The sequence below is a fragment of the Takifugu rubripes genome, chromosome 22 (assembly GCF_901000725.2).
Source record: "Takifugu rubripes chromosome 22, fTakRub1.2, whole genome shotgun sequence".
Lineage (NCBI taxonomy): Eukaryota > Metazoa > Chordata > Actinopteri > Tetraodontiformes > Tetraodontidae > Takifugu > Takifugu rubripes.
Genome location: NC_042306.1, coordinates 5,079,041 through 5,096,071, shown reverse-complemented (window position 1 = coordinate 5,096,071; position 17,031 = coordinate 5,079,041). Strand labels below are relative to the sequence as shown.

The 17,031-nt window shown below is 43.8% G+C and overlaps 3 protein-coding genes across 3 annotated transcripts in view; 1 reads left to right on the top strand and 2 right to left on the bottom strand.

Annotated features, from left to right (window-relative positions):
* The first annotated feature begins 1,028 nt into the window (after positions 1–1,028).
* Positions 1,029–4,061, top strand: neurod6b (neuronal differentiation 6b). The gene is made up of 2 exons (XM_029831604.1): positions 1,029–1,358; positions 1,559–4,061. Exon 2 carries the CDS (start codon positions 1,564–1,566, stop codon positions 2,563–2,565), a length of 1,002 nt encoding a protein of 333 aa, XP_029687464.1. The 5' UTR covers positions 1,029–1,358; positions 1,559–1,563; the 3' UTR covers positions 2,566–4,061.
* A 9,368-nt stretch (positions 4,062–13,429) lies between these two features.
* Positions 13,430–15,537, bottom strand: LOC101077667 (chemokine XC receptor 1-like). The gene has a single exon (XM_011616293.2). It carries the CDS (start codon positions 15,450–15,452, stop codon positions 14,457–14,459), a length of 996 nt encoding a protein of 331 aa, XP_011614595.1. The 5' UTR covers positions 15,453–15,537; the 3' UTR covers positions 13,430–14,456.
* Positions 15,538–15,830: 293 nt separating this feature from the next.
* LOC101077892 (chemokine XC receptor 1-like) overlaps positions 15,831–17,031 on the bottom strand; it is a 1,807-nt gene continuing 606 nt past the window's right edge. Inside the window, exon 2 of the mRNA XM_029831441.1 lies at positions 15,831–17,031. This exon is cut by the window's right edge and continues 305 nt beyond it. Within this exon, the coding sequence (XP_029687301.1) occupies positions 16,253–17,031 (779 nt within the window). The 3' untranslated portion in view covers positions 15,831–16,252.

The following is a 17,031-nucleotide window of genomic DNA, read 5'->3' as shown; positions in this document are numbered from 1 at the left end:
AGCTGGCAGTGTGCCACTGGGCCATTTCCACAGGGTGTACTTAATGTCCGCGGTCCTGAGGTACCAACACAAAACACACTCCTCTGGTATTTACACACGCACGCACACACACACACACACACACACACACACACACACACACACACACACACTGCACGTGAGAGGCCTGCTGGAATTCCTTTGCAGACTTTCCAACATTATGTCACTCAACAAACCCAGTTTGTTGTGTGGATGCTGTGATTTTCTCTTAAAACCAAATAATCGAGGACAGCGTTGAACAGTGCCTTTTCGCTTGTTTTTAAATCTGACATCCTTAAACCTGACTCTGAGAGTTCTTCATCATTCTCATCATCATCCCGATCGAACATACTCAGTGGTTTTGGTGTTCCTCATTGACTCCGTTAACAAACGAACAAAACACAATTTTTCTTCGCACAAGATGTGATAAAAGTTCCATTTCTGTTTTCCGCGCATACTTAGATGTTAACTACTGTCAACGAAATAAATAAATGTTTGATGATGCGCAACCCAATGATGGGCTTAGAAGATCGTGGCTTTTTCAAAATTAGAGTGGATGCGCATTTACGCGTAATTACAATGAATTTTCATGACGAGACGGGAATGAAGGATTGGATTGAATTCATGAAGCATAAAAAATATGCAGTTCGAGCTCCTGCTTCTCAAGCATTTGCCTCGTCTGTGAGGGTCGTGACGCAAGCCAAGAGCGCCTCGCTTGTGTCAGTCCAAATCCAGAAAGTAAAAGGTCACTACAGTAACCCTCCTCATGTGCTGATCATTGTAGGCTACAACTTGAGCCTTATTTGAATGAAACGCAAAGAACAAATAAGACAAGTCGTTATTTTGATGGTGGTGAGCGTTGTTAAGGCTTTTAATATTCTAGTGAAATGTCCCTTTAATTCCTGAGTCGCACGTGACGCCGTTTAACCTGTTGCGGTTGTCCCGCACGACACTCGCTTCTCTGACATGAAACACCTTCATTTGTCTCTCTTACAACAGGAAAGGCGGATATTAGTTATTATCCCTCTCTGCTCAGTGTTTCTGACGGTAAACGCGGGCCTCCTGGTGCCCATTACAGGAGCTGCCAGATGATCGGTGCGGCGCGGAGGTCCCGTGGGACGCCGAACACGTGGTCCCGGCTGCCACAAGACGTCAGCGGCAGATGGCATCGGTACCCGCTACTGGCATGAGTGTCATTCCTCAAAGAGAGGGAGAAGGGAGCGTGTGTGTGGAGAGAGAGAGAAAGAGAGAAGAAGAAGAAGAGAGCGGGACACAGAACAGAAGAAGCTGCAGATTCAGAGAAGATACTTGAGAAAATGCGCACTGCATTCTGACAGGAGGTGAGTATCCCCGCGTCTGATTTTGGGTTTATGTTTAATGATTATTTTGTAACTGAGTTTGGTTTTGCAAAAACTGTGTCGCCGCCCCTGCATAACAATTTGCTCCTCTTCCTCTGGGAACGACCCGTTCACAAGGCAATTAACTGAACGCAAGGTGCTGGTGGGGCTCCGTTCCCATAAATTCTTCTTTGTTTCCACAGGAGAGATGTTGACATTGCCATTCGAGGAATCTCATGCGATGTGCGAGGCGCGGTTTGGTGCCAGCTATTCCCGCGACAGCTTGCCCGAGAGCCTGGAGCAGGAGCGACAGCACAACCCGGACAGGTCGCACTCAGCCATGCGGGAGGCCGACGATGACATCTCCGACAGGGATGAGGACGACAGGGAGGACGATCCCGACGACGACGGCCTTCCAAAGAAAAGAGGGCCCCGGAAAAAGAAGCACGCCAGGGAGCCGATGGACAGATCCAGGGTCCGGCGCCAGGAAGCCAACGCCCGGGAGCGGAACCGGATGCACGGGTTGAACGCAGCGCTGGAGAGCCTCCGAAAAGTTGTGCCGTGCTACTCAAAAACTCAAAAACTATCCAAGATCGAAACTCTAAGACTGGCTAAAAATTACATCTGGGCCCTCACAGAGACTTTGAGCGCGGGGAAAAGACCGGACCTGCTAACCTTCGTCCAGACTTTGTGCAAAGGATTATCGCAGCCAACAACCAATTTGGTGGCCGGGTGTTTGCAGCTGAACGCCAGAAATTTCCTCACAGATCACAACGGAGAGGTCATGTTCTCTGGCCGATCGCCCTACGAAGCCATATACTCGTACCCTGGCTCAGACATGAACACACCCCCAGGTCACAGCGGGAGCGGTTTGGACAGCGGCGCCAAGTCATTCAGGCACTACAGCTACGGCGGCGTGTACGAGCCCTACTACGAGAACCCATCCCCGGAGGGCGGGAGCCCTCATTTTGACGGCCAGCTGAGCCCCCCAATGAACTTTAACGGAATTTTTTCCTTAAAACACGATGATCCAGAGTACTCCAAAAGTGGTCACTACAACATGCGTTACTGTGGCGCGCCGGGGCGCACGGCTCTTGCGCACAACTCCATGTACAGAGTCTCCCCAGAGGCCCGTTTCCCTTATGATCTGCACGTCCGCGGCCAGTCCTTCCAACCGCAAGGGGAGGTTAACGGCGCATTCCACAATTAATCACCTGTACAAAGTTTAACTAGTTTAACAAGTTTAGAAAAGAGGCAATTTGTTCTTGCAGAGGTTGACAGGAGAACAAAATGGACAGCAGATACGCTGATGCGCTGCAAAAAAAACAAAAACAAAAAATCGCTGATTTATTATGTGTTTAATGTCAAGTCTTATTTATTTATGTTTCTTTGACAGTTAAAATTCTGCGAAACTGATTAAGTATTTCCATTTTTGCTCAATTCTTGTCCCGCTGAATTTAAATCGGTGATATGCAGTAAAAGAAAGACGACCGATGTTCGAATTTATGTGACGAAAAGTTAGATTTAGCCTCAGATTTAGTGCAGCTCATTTGTCTCCATAATTCTAAAAACAAATCTCACCGACTGTTTACAATTTCAGAGGCAGAACAGCGGATGTCCGCCATGATATGGATAACCCAGAACGGACAAGTAATTGGACGTCTTTAATTAATCAGGGCTACAACACATTCGTCTCATGATTTCGCATAAAAATAATAAAAATCAGCTAAATAAAGAAGAAAGGAACCCTGTTGCAGGAAGGTATTGGCAGGGACAGATCTCGAAATTGTCAGCAATAAAGGTCAATCGATCTATGCAAGACAGCCGAATGCAATCTTTATTTATTAAATGACACATTCAGCGGGCCGTTTCGGATAATCTAATATCTAAATCACACGATCACAGCTGAAGCGTGCATGTGTTATATCTGGGGGACGAGTGGTCTAATTCGGTCCTAAATGCGCAGAGGCAGAGTAGATGCACTTGGTGTTTGGAGTAAATCGATGTGATCAGGTGTATGTAAATGATGATCGTATTTATTTATTTATTTAAGCTAATTTAAGAAGTCTGTCAACTGGAATGTGGATATTATATTGTACACCTATTGTAAAATCCAACAGCATTTTATATGAATTTTCAAACTGCTAAAGTCGGTTTATGTTGCCTTGTATATGCAGCTGAGGGTCGAGGGGAGACGGACTCGCTCTGTGTGAAGTGAACGAAAACCTGCCTTAAAAACAGAGATGCTGACCATACATATGCAACAGAAGTTTGGGAACAGCGCTGTGTACTTTCTACACTCGTCTGTTCCCGCTGAATAGCGGCTGCGACGCTCCAATGTTGGTGGCTGCGCTCATCGATTCTGTTGCTTGTGTAAGTTGTCCAAAATGATGATCGAACATTGGAATATACTTCATTTTTGTTTTGTTTTTACCACCATGGTCTCACCCCCCACCCCCCTCCACACACCCCTCTCTCACACAGACCAGAAATTATGGATCGAACTCTTGGTGAAGTCACGTGTTCATGTTTTTGTGATGTGTTTTGTCGTTATAAAACAAAGATGCTGTTCGAGGCTTTTACGTTGTCGCACAGATTCTCAGCTTTCATGTGAAAATGATGGCCAGCACGAAGATGACCAATTTGACAATACTGACTGTCAGAAAAATAAAATGCACAAAAAATACACACAAATAAATTACAAGTTCGTAACGTTGTTCATTCATTATTATATTTTAATGTCAGACATGGACTCCTTCTTTGAGGTTTGGATTGGAAAAGCAGCCGAGGCGTATCAGAATCAACTCAACTTTCACGTTTTTAAAATCCTTTTTTCTTTTTTTTATCAGTTAAAGTGCTAAGCGCGAATCTTTATATAATGTGATCGAGCTGAAACTCTACATATGGCTCTTTTTTTCTGGCTTACGATCGCGGACGTCAATCCAATCACTCACAGGGCTGATTTGTGACAAAAATGCCCACAAGGTGTTGGATGGCAGCCGAATGCGCATCTGATCCCAGTCCTCCCAGTTTGGGGAGAAAGACCCGCAGGGACGCAGCGCCTGCAGAAGCTGGTCGCGCTCCAAAGAAACGAAAATAAAATTGATTTGACATTCTGGCAACTTTAGAATTGGTCCTCTAAAACGGAGTTTAAAAGAAGAATCGCGCGATCAAAAGAGAAAAGGGAAAGTAATTATGTTTATCATCGATGAAAATATTTATTTTATTGCTTTTGAAATCTATAATTCTATGAAAGTCCCCTAAATATTATTTTGTTAGACCTGAGGCTTAGCTGCAAACACACTTTATCCTAAAGGTCGACCTTAGAATATATTGTTTTAATTGAATCCCATAGTTTCCGCAGCACAACCAGGCGTTAGTTACTCGCGTTGCTTTTAACATCAAAAAGTAAAAGTGATCTCTTTGCAATGGTCAAACAACGAAAAAATAAATTCTAAAATTTTCTGTTTATCAAAATGATATATGAAGAGGAGAATAGGTGACTGGCACAAACCTTAAATAAGCCCGCTTATGAAAAAAAAAAACCCGGACATTTAAAAAGTTTTTAAAAATGTATTGTTTTTGAGACATTTATGCCCTGGCTTCTGGTGTATTTTGATCCAGCAGTCTTTTAAGGTAGAAATATATCATTTTTAGCAGGTCAAAATGATGTGGGACATTCGGTGGGTGAGCAGAATTTATTTATTTATTTATTTATTTTAAAAAGCTCAGTGTTGAAAATAATACAAATCACAAATTAGTTTTCTACCCTTACTCCCTCTCTCCTCCTCCTCCTCTTAGAAACACTCCAAACCTGGTTACCAGAGATCCCCATGAGACCCTAAAAATCACCTCTTTAGCTCCACTGCCCTTCACCACCAGGCCTCATTTATCTCCTTCGCTGACTTCAGCTTGGAGTCTGTACATGTGTGTGTTCATGAGAGGCAAGTCGAGGAGAGTATGTGTGTGCGTGTGTGTGGGATGGGGGGTGGTTGTGAGAGGGGTGGTGGAGTGGCATTATTTAACTCCCGTAGGGTCAGCATGGGTGGCGTGCCACAGTTTAGCACCAGGTCAATCTGGTACATGTACCCCTGCATCCCTGCAGCTCATTACACTGTGCGGAGGGAAGGGGGTGGTGGTTGTGGTGGTTAGGGGGTTTGGCAGGGTAGGGGACTGTGGAAGACGCAGGGAGACAGAGGAAGCATATGGACCAGCTCTGTGTGGGAGGTGAAGGACAGAAATGGGGGATATATATCGTATAGAGGTGAATTTGCAATGAGCCGAGGTGTCATAATTAGCACAAAACAAACACGACGCTTCTATAGGGACAAGTTGCAGAATGCCAGCGACCCTCATGCAAGTTGAGCGAAAAGTTTCCCAGATCTACACCTCTGGAAAGTGTATTGTATTATTTTCTAATATGCTAATTTATTGTAATTAGGAGCCTTTTCCTGTCTGAAAACCCGGAGTCAAGAAAAATGAAAATGGCACTCTCCAACACGTCGGCAGGCATCCTGGGTTTTTGCGCCATTCCCAGGCCCCAGATGGTGTGGGATGGGAAACGTTCCCCCATTAAATTCCTAATAATCATTTCTCCTGCGGAATCAAGGGTGGTGGCAGAGGGGCTGGGGCAGGGTGGGGGTGTGATGGTGTGTGTATGTGGGAAAAGAGGATTTGGTTGGTGGGTGAGGGGAGTGCAGGGATTTGTGTTTTAATTAGACAGATTTAAGGAGCTGAACCCCCCCCCCCCCCCCCCCCCCCCCCCCCCCATCTCAAACCGCCTGTGTGTGGCTCTGATTCATTTGTGCACGCATATATATGGTACATATATATTTATTTCTGTGTGTATGCTGGTCAGGCCAGGGCTGATGCTGCTGCAGAGGAGGACTGACACCCTGGTACCCTGGGCCAGGATCTCATTAACATGTCAGATTGGTGGATCAGTCCTGCTGGCAGCCAGCCTGGCCTCTCACAGGAAGTACTTTCTCTCTATTGGTGAACTTGGCACCAAAGGGTTGGGGCGGGAGTGGGGTGGGTGAGGGGGATACATCGGCCCTGAAGGAGAGAGGAGAGGTATTAATTACAATATTTGGTGAGATTGGAAAAATATTGGTTGCGGTTTTGCGGTGAAAGATCCCCCCCACCTGGGAGTTGGAAATAACGAGTGATGAATAGTGGCGCCGAAAGAGAACAGACTGCCTCCTGCAGATGAACTATTCTGGAGGTGGAGATATGCTAAGTATGTGACGGGAGCATCTGTCGCTACATCACCTTTGTGGTTTGTGCCCTTTGACTATGGGTATTCTGAGTGCGTGTGACGGGAAGCGTGTGCGGGGGGTGGGTTTTGGGTCAGGTGAGGAAGGATACAGGGGTGCGATCTGCTGACACCCCAGCAACACCCTATTTCAGGGCACATTCACAAACACGTGCTACTGGGTGAAGAGGTTGAGATTATTTTGACTGCAAACAAGAGCATCTGGTAGGTATGGTACTGCATAGATAGATAGATAGATAGATAGATAGATAGATAGATAGATAGATAGATAGATAGATAGATAGATAGATAGATAGATAGATAGATAGATAGATAGATAGATAGATAGATGGATGGATGGATGGATGGATGGATGGATGGATGGATGGATGGATGGATGGATGGATGGATGGATGGATGGATGGATGGATGGATGGATGGATGGATGGATGGATGGATGGATGGATGGATGGATGGATGGATGGACGGACAGATAGATAGATAGATAGATTTCCCTCCTACCAGGGAGACAACTGTTTTCACTCAGGAAAGTGGTATTCCAGGGATACCAGTTGGCCGAAGGGAATATCTTGCTGAATCAAGACCATCATTGGACCGGGTTCCACACCATTTCAGCCTGATTTAGTTGGTCTTATGGGCTGACACTTGTCATATCGCCACAAGCGCTTTCAATGTGAGTCAATATGGCAATGTGCTAATTATCAGAATGTAATAAGACTCATAATGATGTAAATCCCGCCAGATTAAGGTGTACCCGATCAAAATTAGATTTATGGTCAATTACTTGTTTGAGCCTCATTTCGGGCAGGGTAGCGAACACCTAAATGTTCACATTGGGCCCTGGATGAGATGGCGACTCATTCAGGGGCATACTCTACCTTATGCAGCTGGGATAGGCTCTAGCACCCTCCCCATGACCCTGTAAGGGATGATGCAGTCCAGTTCGCAGAAGTTATACGTCTAGGATCTTAATCTGGCTTGATTTAGCTCTACTTCATCACTGCCTCTCACCTACAGGTGGACCTCAGCTTGTTTATCAGATGTTAATGGTCAGTACAACATTTGCTAAAATAGCCATACCTAATTGTATCTGTCAGGGTTGGATCCAGGAGTTAGACTCTTGAGCTCCACCATGTAGGTTCCTTCTCAACAACAGTTGAATCACACTACTCACATCAGACATGTTGTTTGTCAGGGTACGTTACAAAACACCATATGGTTTTGTGAAGATGGTCATATACATCAAAGAAGCACTCAAGGATATGAGAAACTAAAAAGCTTCAGATAAAAAAACAACCATTTCTTTCACAATATAATGGCCAGCAGAGTTTTTCTATTTGAAGGGTTTCACCGATGAACACCGTGTGGTGCTCTCTGCTCCGCTTCTACTATGTGACTCATTTGTTTATGTCCATATTTTTGTCACACCCTCGAGACAAGATTCATTTCAGCACTTCATTTTGTATCTTTATAAAATTAGAAGGAAAACAGCATGTAGTTAATAGATTCCAATCCATCCTGTTCTTCTTATTATTACACACAGGCCACACTGATGCATGGATCCATGGATAGATCTCTCTGCCGCAGCGCTGACACTAATGTTTTACCACCCTCGCCCAGCATTCCCATTTTGAAATGAGAGATCGCCAACATTAAACATGTAAGAACAAGTAGGAACTTTCTCGGCTCATCTAGACTAATTATATAGCGCTTTGTGAGGAGTCATTAGGTTCATAATTAACTATCTATTAGTATGAAGAAAGAATCCATTCATAATAGCTGTAGTGAGATTTGCTGCTCTTTCTTAACTCATAACGTATTGGATCATAATCACCACTGATAAGACTTTTCACTGACCCTCAAATACGGGTATATATTCAGATCAGGTAAACTGGAGCGACACCTTGCGCGCAAGGAACGCTGGAGCTCAATCTGAAAGTCTCAGTTTGAAGTAGTTTTTCCACGAGCGGGCGAGGAAATTGGGTACACAAGCCTCAGCTGGCAAAGATTATCAAGGAACAACAACACGCATCAGCAAAATCCAATTAATTTATCGCGCGCGGGGAGACTTTTCCACAATTTACGCAGCACTGAGACATGACAGGAGGATTTTTGTGGGAGGTTATGACTGTAACAAATGTCCCAACTGGCAGGAGCGTCGTCCCGTTGACGTATGATCTTTTTATGTAAAATATCTTTGTGTTTCTTTTTATTATTCTGGGCAATTCTGTGCCATCACCAATCTGTCCCATACTGCCTTTCAAGCATTTGCTGTGGGACCCATGCTGCGTTCACAAGACCCCTCTCTCCCTGACACACACACGCATGCATGCACGCACACGCACACACACACACACACACACACGCAAACACACACACACACACGCAAACACACACACACTAGGGAAAGTGAGCTGTCTGGTGAGGGTTGGATTCTTGGTGTAGGTCCAAAAATGTGTCACTCGGGACACGCATGGCCTGCTGGAGGCAAGAATTCTGACGCTAATGGGCCCCGCAGCCGTCGGCACCACCTGGGGATATGGGAGATGGGGTGGATGGATGGGGGAGGATGGAGGGAGGGAGGAGAGTGAATGTATGCAGCACAGTGTTCTTGTAATAATCTATCTATCTATCTATCTATCTATCTATCTATCTATCTATCTATCTATCTATCTATCTATCTATCTATCTATCTATCTATCTATCTATCTACCTACCTACCTACCTACCTACCTACCTACCTACCTACCTACCTACCTACCTATCTAGTAAAAGTGTGTTTACCTTAGTATAGTGCTTGAATTTTTTTCCTCCAACCTGCTGCAGTAAAAGGTGTGTTTCCAAATGCTATTAGACATCAACCCAGTGGTTGCCACTCAATATGTTCTTTGAACTTGTGGAATTAATGCATTTAGAAGGAAAAGTCACCCTCCTCCCAAACCACCACCCTCTCGCCATAATAGACAGCTTCTAAAAAACGTGAAGGCATAAACAGGCAGGGCAGGTGTTGACGATGCAAATGAAACGGATGACAGATGGCGAGCCTCACGATTGCTCACTGTGCAGATAATGGATGGAGGTAATCAAATTCCTCTGAGGCTTTGGGACTTTCTTCAGAACTTTCTCATCAATTGCACCATCAAACAGCACCGGCGTCAAACGCGGGCCCCTCTGCCTCAGAAGGGACACAAAGGAGATACAAGTTAGTTTTCTGATAGACTCTGCTCGTGCCAAAAAAAACACGCCCTTACGCTTGTGTTATAGCCACATTTCTCTTCTATATATAAATGCCAGATCGCCTTTATCATCCATATCTCTGGCTGTACGAGAGGCGCAGTCAGAGATCAGATGTAGGAACAAACATGAAGAGAAACAACAACACGGGTCTTCAGTGGGGGATCTGGCTGTTTCCATCAACTGCTTTCATGTTCCAAGAGTGAATATTTCTTATGAATCATAAAATCGTGGCTGTGGTTCTGTAAATGTTCCCCCATCGGCGTGACACATTTTGGTTTAGATGAGCCCTGTTTTGAAGTTCAGTTGTATAGTTCAGTCGTGGGTTTGTATTTGTCCCGTTTCAGTGGAAGCGTCAGAAACACAGTAAAGAGGCTGAAAAAGATTTTATATATATATATTTCAATTTTCAATTTCAATTGTGACTTTCAATCACAATTTTCACTTATGTTTACAGTCAAACACACACAAGCCTTGGAAAAAACGCCAGGTCTGTGTCTGAAAATCATCTTCCCCCATCACAACACTCAAGAACAGCATATTACTGCAACTATTCTCTTTCACACTTCCAGCTATGATAGCAGCTTCAAGTGTCAAACATATGTTGGCAGCGAAACGCGTAGGAGAAAGTATCACAGAGGCAAAGGGAGTTAGGTACGTGGCATATCACAACTTTTTTTCTTACATGTCAGGTGATGCAGCTTTTAAAAAATGTAATGAACGAATGTGATAATTGCTCCTGCAAGATCGCAGGACACTGCCGGCTTATAGTAAAGGCGCAAATGCGATTTCTGGGCATTTTTTTCTTTTTTTTTTAACTAAATAAAATTGATATGTTGGTGAGATGTGTGACAATCATAGGGCATATTTTTCCACTTTTCCTTTGTAAAAGCATTATTGAAAAGTTACCATTCTCTCGTTTTGTTGACAGTGTAGTTTTCTGAGAAATTTGATCCAAATAAAACACCTTTTCCCTGTGCAGCCGCATCAAGGTCACATGCAGCAAAAGAGTGTAATTAACCTATTCTAATTCATTTGGATCATCTCGCCCTTAGTTACCTTAGCATGTGTGAAATTCCCAATTAACTCTATCCTGTTAAATCACAAAACAACACCATATGATTTTTTATATATAAATAATGAATTCCTTTGTCTTTGACTGGCACAGATGAGGCATGAGAAAGGCACATGTACGGCGAGCGTATTAGTTAGGCGAGTGCATGCGACGGTACCCGTTCACGGCTGACAGAGTGTTGGTGTCCTCGGGCATGGCTGCCAAGCTGCCAGTCTGCGCCGTCACACCTTGCTGACTTTAAAGATTGCCCTGCAGATATGGGGAGGCTGCGCGGAGGGCCTCACGTTTTTAACACTGCACAGTCTGGCGAGCCGCGAGAGTTTACGACTCAGGATCAGTGCCAAGAACTGCCCACCAGAGGGAAGGGGTTTGGGGAGGGAAAAGGAACGGGGAAGAAGGGGAGAAACGGGGGTAAGGCACAGTCGCCTGCGAAATATGTGTGCACCAATGTGGGCATGCATGAAATCTTCCTCGGAATCAGTGTGCATATAAGGTGTAAGGGTATAAATTCAATAACACGGTGTGTCAAATCGATACAGCACACTCCTCCATGACACGCGCACACGCGCGCACACACACATTGCCTTTTCTCTGTAATCCACACAAATGGCGCTGGATGGCAGAATGTAAATGAGCTGGTTATTACACAGCAACGTTCATCAAGCTGAGCTGGAAAGACTTCAATGGCCCTGATGAATATGCATGCAAATTTGTTAATTAAGTTAATTATTCTGCTGAAAATTCATTTGTCTTCCCAAGGACATTTCTACGATGATTTTAACATGTTTCCACCATTAGTCATGCACCGTGCTATTGAGGATCACTTCTGTTCACCTTTAGGAAAGTTGAGGCCACAATGGGGGTGATAGAACACCTAGAAATGAGGAGGAAGAGGAGGAGGAGGAGAAGGAATGAAGCAGGTAGAGGACAACACATCCAGGGCGTGGGGTGCGATCGGAGGTAGACGGCAGCTGGTGCTGCCTGAGGATACAGAGGGCTAAGCCAAAAAGAGGTGTCTGTAGGATATTAGCTCAGCGGGTGGAGTGTTGGGTAGACGGTGCCAGCTAGGTCTGGGGGTCCAGTTCTGAACAGGACCATCCAAGAAAGGATCTTTTTTCACAGCAGGATGAGACACTTGTGCTTTTTCACCCTGAGAGGCATTGTTAGGGTATGACAAATTAAAAAACCAAGTTGTCAGGGAGGCCTAAACCTTTGCATGAAAAAATATTTGAATAAAAACACACATTTCCCCCCCAACCAGGTAACTTTTTCGGGCAATTTCCAAGTCTAGATGCTGCACATAGGTTCTTCTCCACTTAAAGAACCTTAAATCTGATATGAAAAGTGAATCTAAGTAGTTAAAAATACACTTCATATCGGACAGATGGGGGGAAAATGTAGCAAGAAAAACATCAGGACGCGCTGCTTGATACAACAAATGGCCACTCTTATAAGAGGCGGCCGCATTTCTACAGCAGGCCCAGTCTGAATATCCAGATGTTTGATTTTTTAATTAAGCCGTGATAGTTAATCTCCGTTCTTCTCTATCTGACAACAGCAGGTGAAGGAGGAGGGTGAACCTAAAATATAAAGATAATGGTGATGATGTGGGACGAGTGTACATCAAAAGAATATAACTATATAACAAGAGAAAACTTTTGAATGTGCTTAGAATAGTGCAGTGATTTATTTACGCATATAGAGAGGAAAAAGGTGATGTGGCTCAGTGATGGTGAACTAGTGCGCTAGTGTGCTCTCTAGTGGTGAAATGAAGGTCAAAGTGCACCTCAACGTCCATGTATAGATCCATGTCAACTATGATTGTGTGTTAAACCATGTATCTAATCATTTTATTTTATTTTTTTTACATTTTATTCCCATGACATATTTAATCAGGATGAGCTGCATTAGCAAAATGTCACCCACGCCAGTATTTGATGTTCCAGGATTAAGTCATCTGTATTTGCTCACTAAAACAGTTGGTCATGATGACGATGCTGACACGCTGACAGTCCACATTAACATATAACAAGACTTTATTAGTACCAACCCCCCCCCCCCCCCCCCCCCCCCCCCCCCCCCCACACACACACACACACACACACACATACACATGCATGCGTGCATTGGGCAAAAAAAAGAAAGGAAAAAAAAACATCAATTAAATTCACATATGGCCGGAATAATTATTGTTATAGATAACTGAAATTAAAGGGGGAGATGCCGAAGTGAAAGAGGAGGCAGTGTTGCCCCGGAGAAAAGAGGAGCAGGGCGTGAATGCCAAGGCCAGGGAGGGCTAGTAACAGAGACGACACAAGAAAACAGCAACAGCTGTGTAGCTTGTGGCTAAAAACAGACTGGAACAACAACATCATTTGCTAAGAAAATGATCTGGGGAAGGAAATGAAGGAAAGGGAAAGGAGGGGAGGGGAGGGGGAGAGAAGAGCAGCAAAGTAATGTTTTGTACTTCTTTTTTAATGGTTTATGTCGTTAAAACAGTCTTGTCTCGTATTGTTTAATTTACAAAAAGCATATTTTGAGCACACTTCTCATCAGCTGAGCTTGTCCAAGGAGGCAAATGTAATTGTTTCTGTCTTGACGTGTATGCAAGACCGAGGTGAGGGTTGCCTACATGGCCCGAAACAGAAAAAGAAAAGAAAAGCCACAGAATTTGACTTTTAATTCAGCATTATTGATTATTAATTTTGGCTGCATCAAATTAAGGATCATCATTTTGGTCATCATTTGGTGTTTTCAAACACAGCAAATCACCTAATTGCAAACCAAATCTTCTGTAGTGGCTGCCAGAGAATGTGTGAGCACGCCTGCGACTGCTCTGCCCTTGACTTGTACTCATTCATCCAAGCGTGCTGGATGGTTTAGTTAATTAAGCTTAATCTACCCCCAGAGACAGATACGAGTGCTGTTACAGTGGCCTGCTGAGCGGTCCCTGTACTCTCTTCTCTGGGGCCCCCCGTGGAGCCATTGGGGTCGCACTACTCAACCATTCAAGTACATTGACAGAATTAAAAGGTTCAAAAGAAGCAAGAGCAAAAAATGTGTAAAGAGCACTATTTCTTTTGCCTTAAAGAGCCTTTTTGCAGCCCATAAGAACAAAATCCTTCAGCAGAATTTGTCGTATTTGTGTGCACAAGTTGATGCCATAATTTAAAATACAATATTTAATTTGATTAGAAATAGTAAGTGGAAAAACAAAAAAAATTGTAAAACACTTGTATCATGTTATTGTCTTGTCTTCTGCTGTGGAAATGAGGTGATTCTTTTTTTTTTTTTTAAAGGCTTGATATCAAAACAGAATTTTTAGTTTTACTTGAAGCTTGGTTTCTCCTTCCACTTTCTCTGTTGATAGAACCTCTTCTGCAGTAAAACTTCTCCAAACATGAAAAGCTTTACTCGGTTCCCCTTTTGTTGTATTTTTAGATTAACTTCATTTATAAGACTGATGAAGCTTGACTGATGTATTTAAAACAAACAAACACACAAAACACTGAATATCTCACAAAAACACAGTAGAGTTTTGGACTGTGAATGCTGCATTGTGCATGGTAGTGGTGCTCTGTCCAGCAACATTATCTCTCTCCTTCTTCTTTGAATTCCTGCAGCACAAAATGCTCCAAATGTGTTTTCTGGATGTCTTTGGAATCATATACAGCAGCGGATTCATACAGCAGTGCGAGTATGCAATGATACGGCAGACAGAGTAGGCGACGTACAGTGTATCCTCTGCGTAACAGCTTTGGGGTTTATAAAAAATTTTGACGATGAGCAAAATGTTGTACGGACCCCAGCAGATGAAGAAGGCTGCAACAATACATAAAATCATTACCACGGTGCAGTAGGTTCTCCTTTTGGAAGCCTGCAGGACAGTCTTGAGGATGAAAGAGTAGCAGAACACGATGATGGTGAAAGGGAGGAAGAAGAGCAGCGAAACATGGAGGTAATAGCCTAGGTTGACATGAGATTCCGGAGAGGTGTCTTCGCATGAGGACAAGTTGTTCCACTGAGTTTCCACCTTGACAGTTATAGCATCGTTCACGGATGCTGCAGCACTGATGAGCCAAGCAGCCGTGCAGGAGACCACCGCAAACCTTTTCCTCCTCGAAGGGTCGTTCGGCCACTGCAGCACCACCGTGACGAACCGGTCCACGGTGAGGGCGGTCAGCAAAATGACACTGCTGTTCACGCCAACAATGTAGGCGGCAGTCAGGAGTTTGCATGCATATTCACCAAACACCCAGTGGTGCAGCTGATAGTAGGCCCAGAATGGGAGGGTGAGGGTGAAGACCAGGTCAGAGCAGGCCAGGTTCAGGATAAACAGACTGGTGATATTTTTGAGCTTCTCACCAAACAGAAGAATGGCAAGGACGAGGAGGTTGCCTGTGACACTGAACACGAAGATCAGGATGAAGATGGCGCCAGTGATGGATTCCAAGTCTGATATGTCACAAAGAATGGCCAAATCATTGTTAAAGTCTGTATCCTCAACACTCATGGTGTTATCAGGAGTCTTCTTGTAGGAGAGAGAGAGAGATGGCACTTAATCCTTTAACCACACTAACGGCATTGAAAGGCGTTCCTTCTCGAAGTGTCTCTTTTAACAACTAAACTTCCTCTTTTTGCTTCATAATGAGTCACTCTAAAATGAACTTCCCATTACTTTTGTTTTTGTTTATTACTGTTACTAAGTACAGACTTGCTCTTTTTAGTGAGAACTTGTTACCCAAAAGGATAAGAATAAAATATAGTTATATTAAACCAATCAAACTGATGGCATCACAAATAAATCATCCAGAGTGTTGATTGTGTATACATGCACAACACATGATACAGTAGTTTTTAATAGAGCATAGCTGGGGAAAAAAATTACAACTTGATTCAAGATTTAATTTAATTTATGCATTTGAAGGAGACATACACGAAAAAAACAAACAAACAAAAAAAAAACATCTAATTTTTAAAACCAGCACTAGATTTTTTCCCAATACATTTCTATAATAATTCAGAAAATAAATAGTAGCTTTGGCATTAAATCATGATCCAATGGGATTCAGTCTGCAGGCAGAACATGATCTAATACTAACAACTACGGAGAAGCGGTGTTTCCATCTGCAATAGCATCAGACAAAAAATACATTTACAAATATCATATCTGCAACCAGGAATACTGGCATGACCCAAATCCTAAATTTTGAAAAATAATAGTCAGAAAAGTATTGAGATCAGGGTTCAGTGTAACAATAGATCTGAATGCATGTATCCCTCTGTAACATGCATGGAAAAACTCGAGATAATTCACACTGTGGATTCCTCACCACTTGTTACTGAGGTGACTGTGAGTCGGCTGTGTCTGCCCTGTAAGCTGTTGCTGGAGCTTTTGCGGCCCCAGCTTTTCAACATTTTCTTCAAGTGCTTTTTGAATTTAACCCCCACAAACACGTAGAACACAGGATTGAGACAGCACTGTGAGAAGGCAAAGAGTCGGCTGATGTAAAAGGCGTACTCCAGACGTTTTGTGAAGTTGCATTTTTCTTGGAGCGTGGACGCATCGTGTGAATTTGGGTAAAACTGGAATGACTTTAGGAATATGACTATGTTGTACGGCGCCCAGGTCACTAAGAAAACCACCATGAGAATGAAAATCAGCTTCAGAGTTTTGCTCTTTCTTCTCTGGGCGGTGGGACGCAACAGCCTGCATATGATCTGAGGATAGCAAAAAAGGAACACCACTGAATTCAGAAAAAAGAAGAAGTTTTGCTGGTAGATTCCAAATAGGTTCCAGATGGAGCGGACAGTTACACAGCGGTTGTTTTGCAGCACGCTGGTGAAGATTAAAGCCGGCACTGCGAAGATCAGACTCACTACCCAGATGACTGGTGATGCCAGGGCACTGCAGAAGCCTTTGTTGGACATGATGCTGGACAGAGGTCTCATGACGGCAATGTAACGGTGAGCCGTCATGAGGACGAGAAGGATGCTGCTGCTGTAATAGCCGACGAAGAAGACAAACATGACCATTTTACATGCAGGCTCCCCTAAAGTCCACTCATTCATGTGGGAGTGAATCCAGAGTG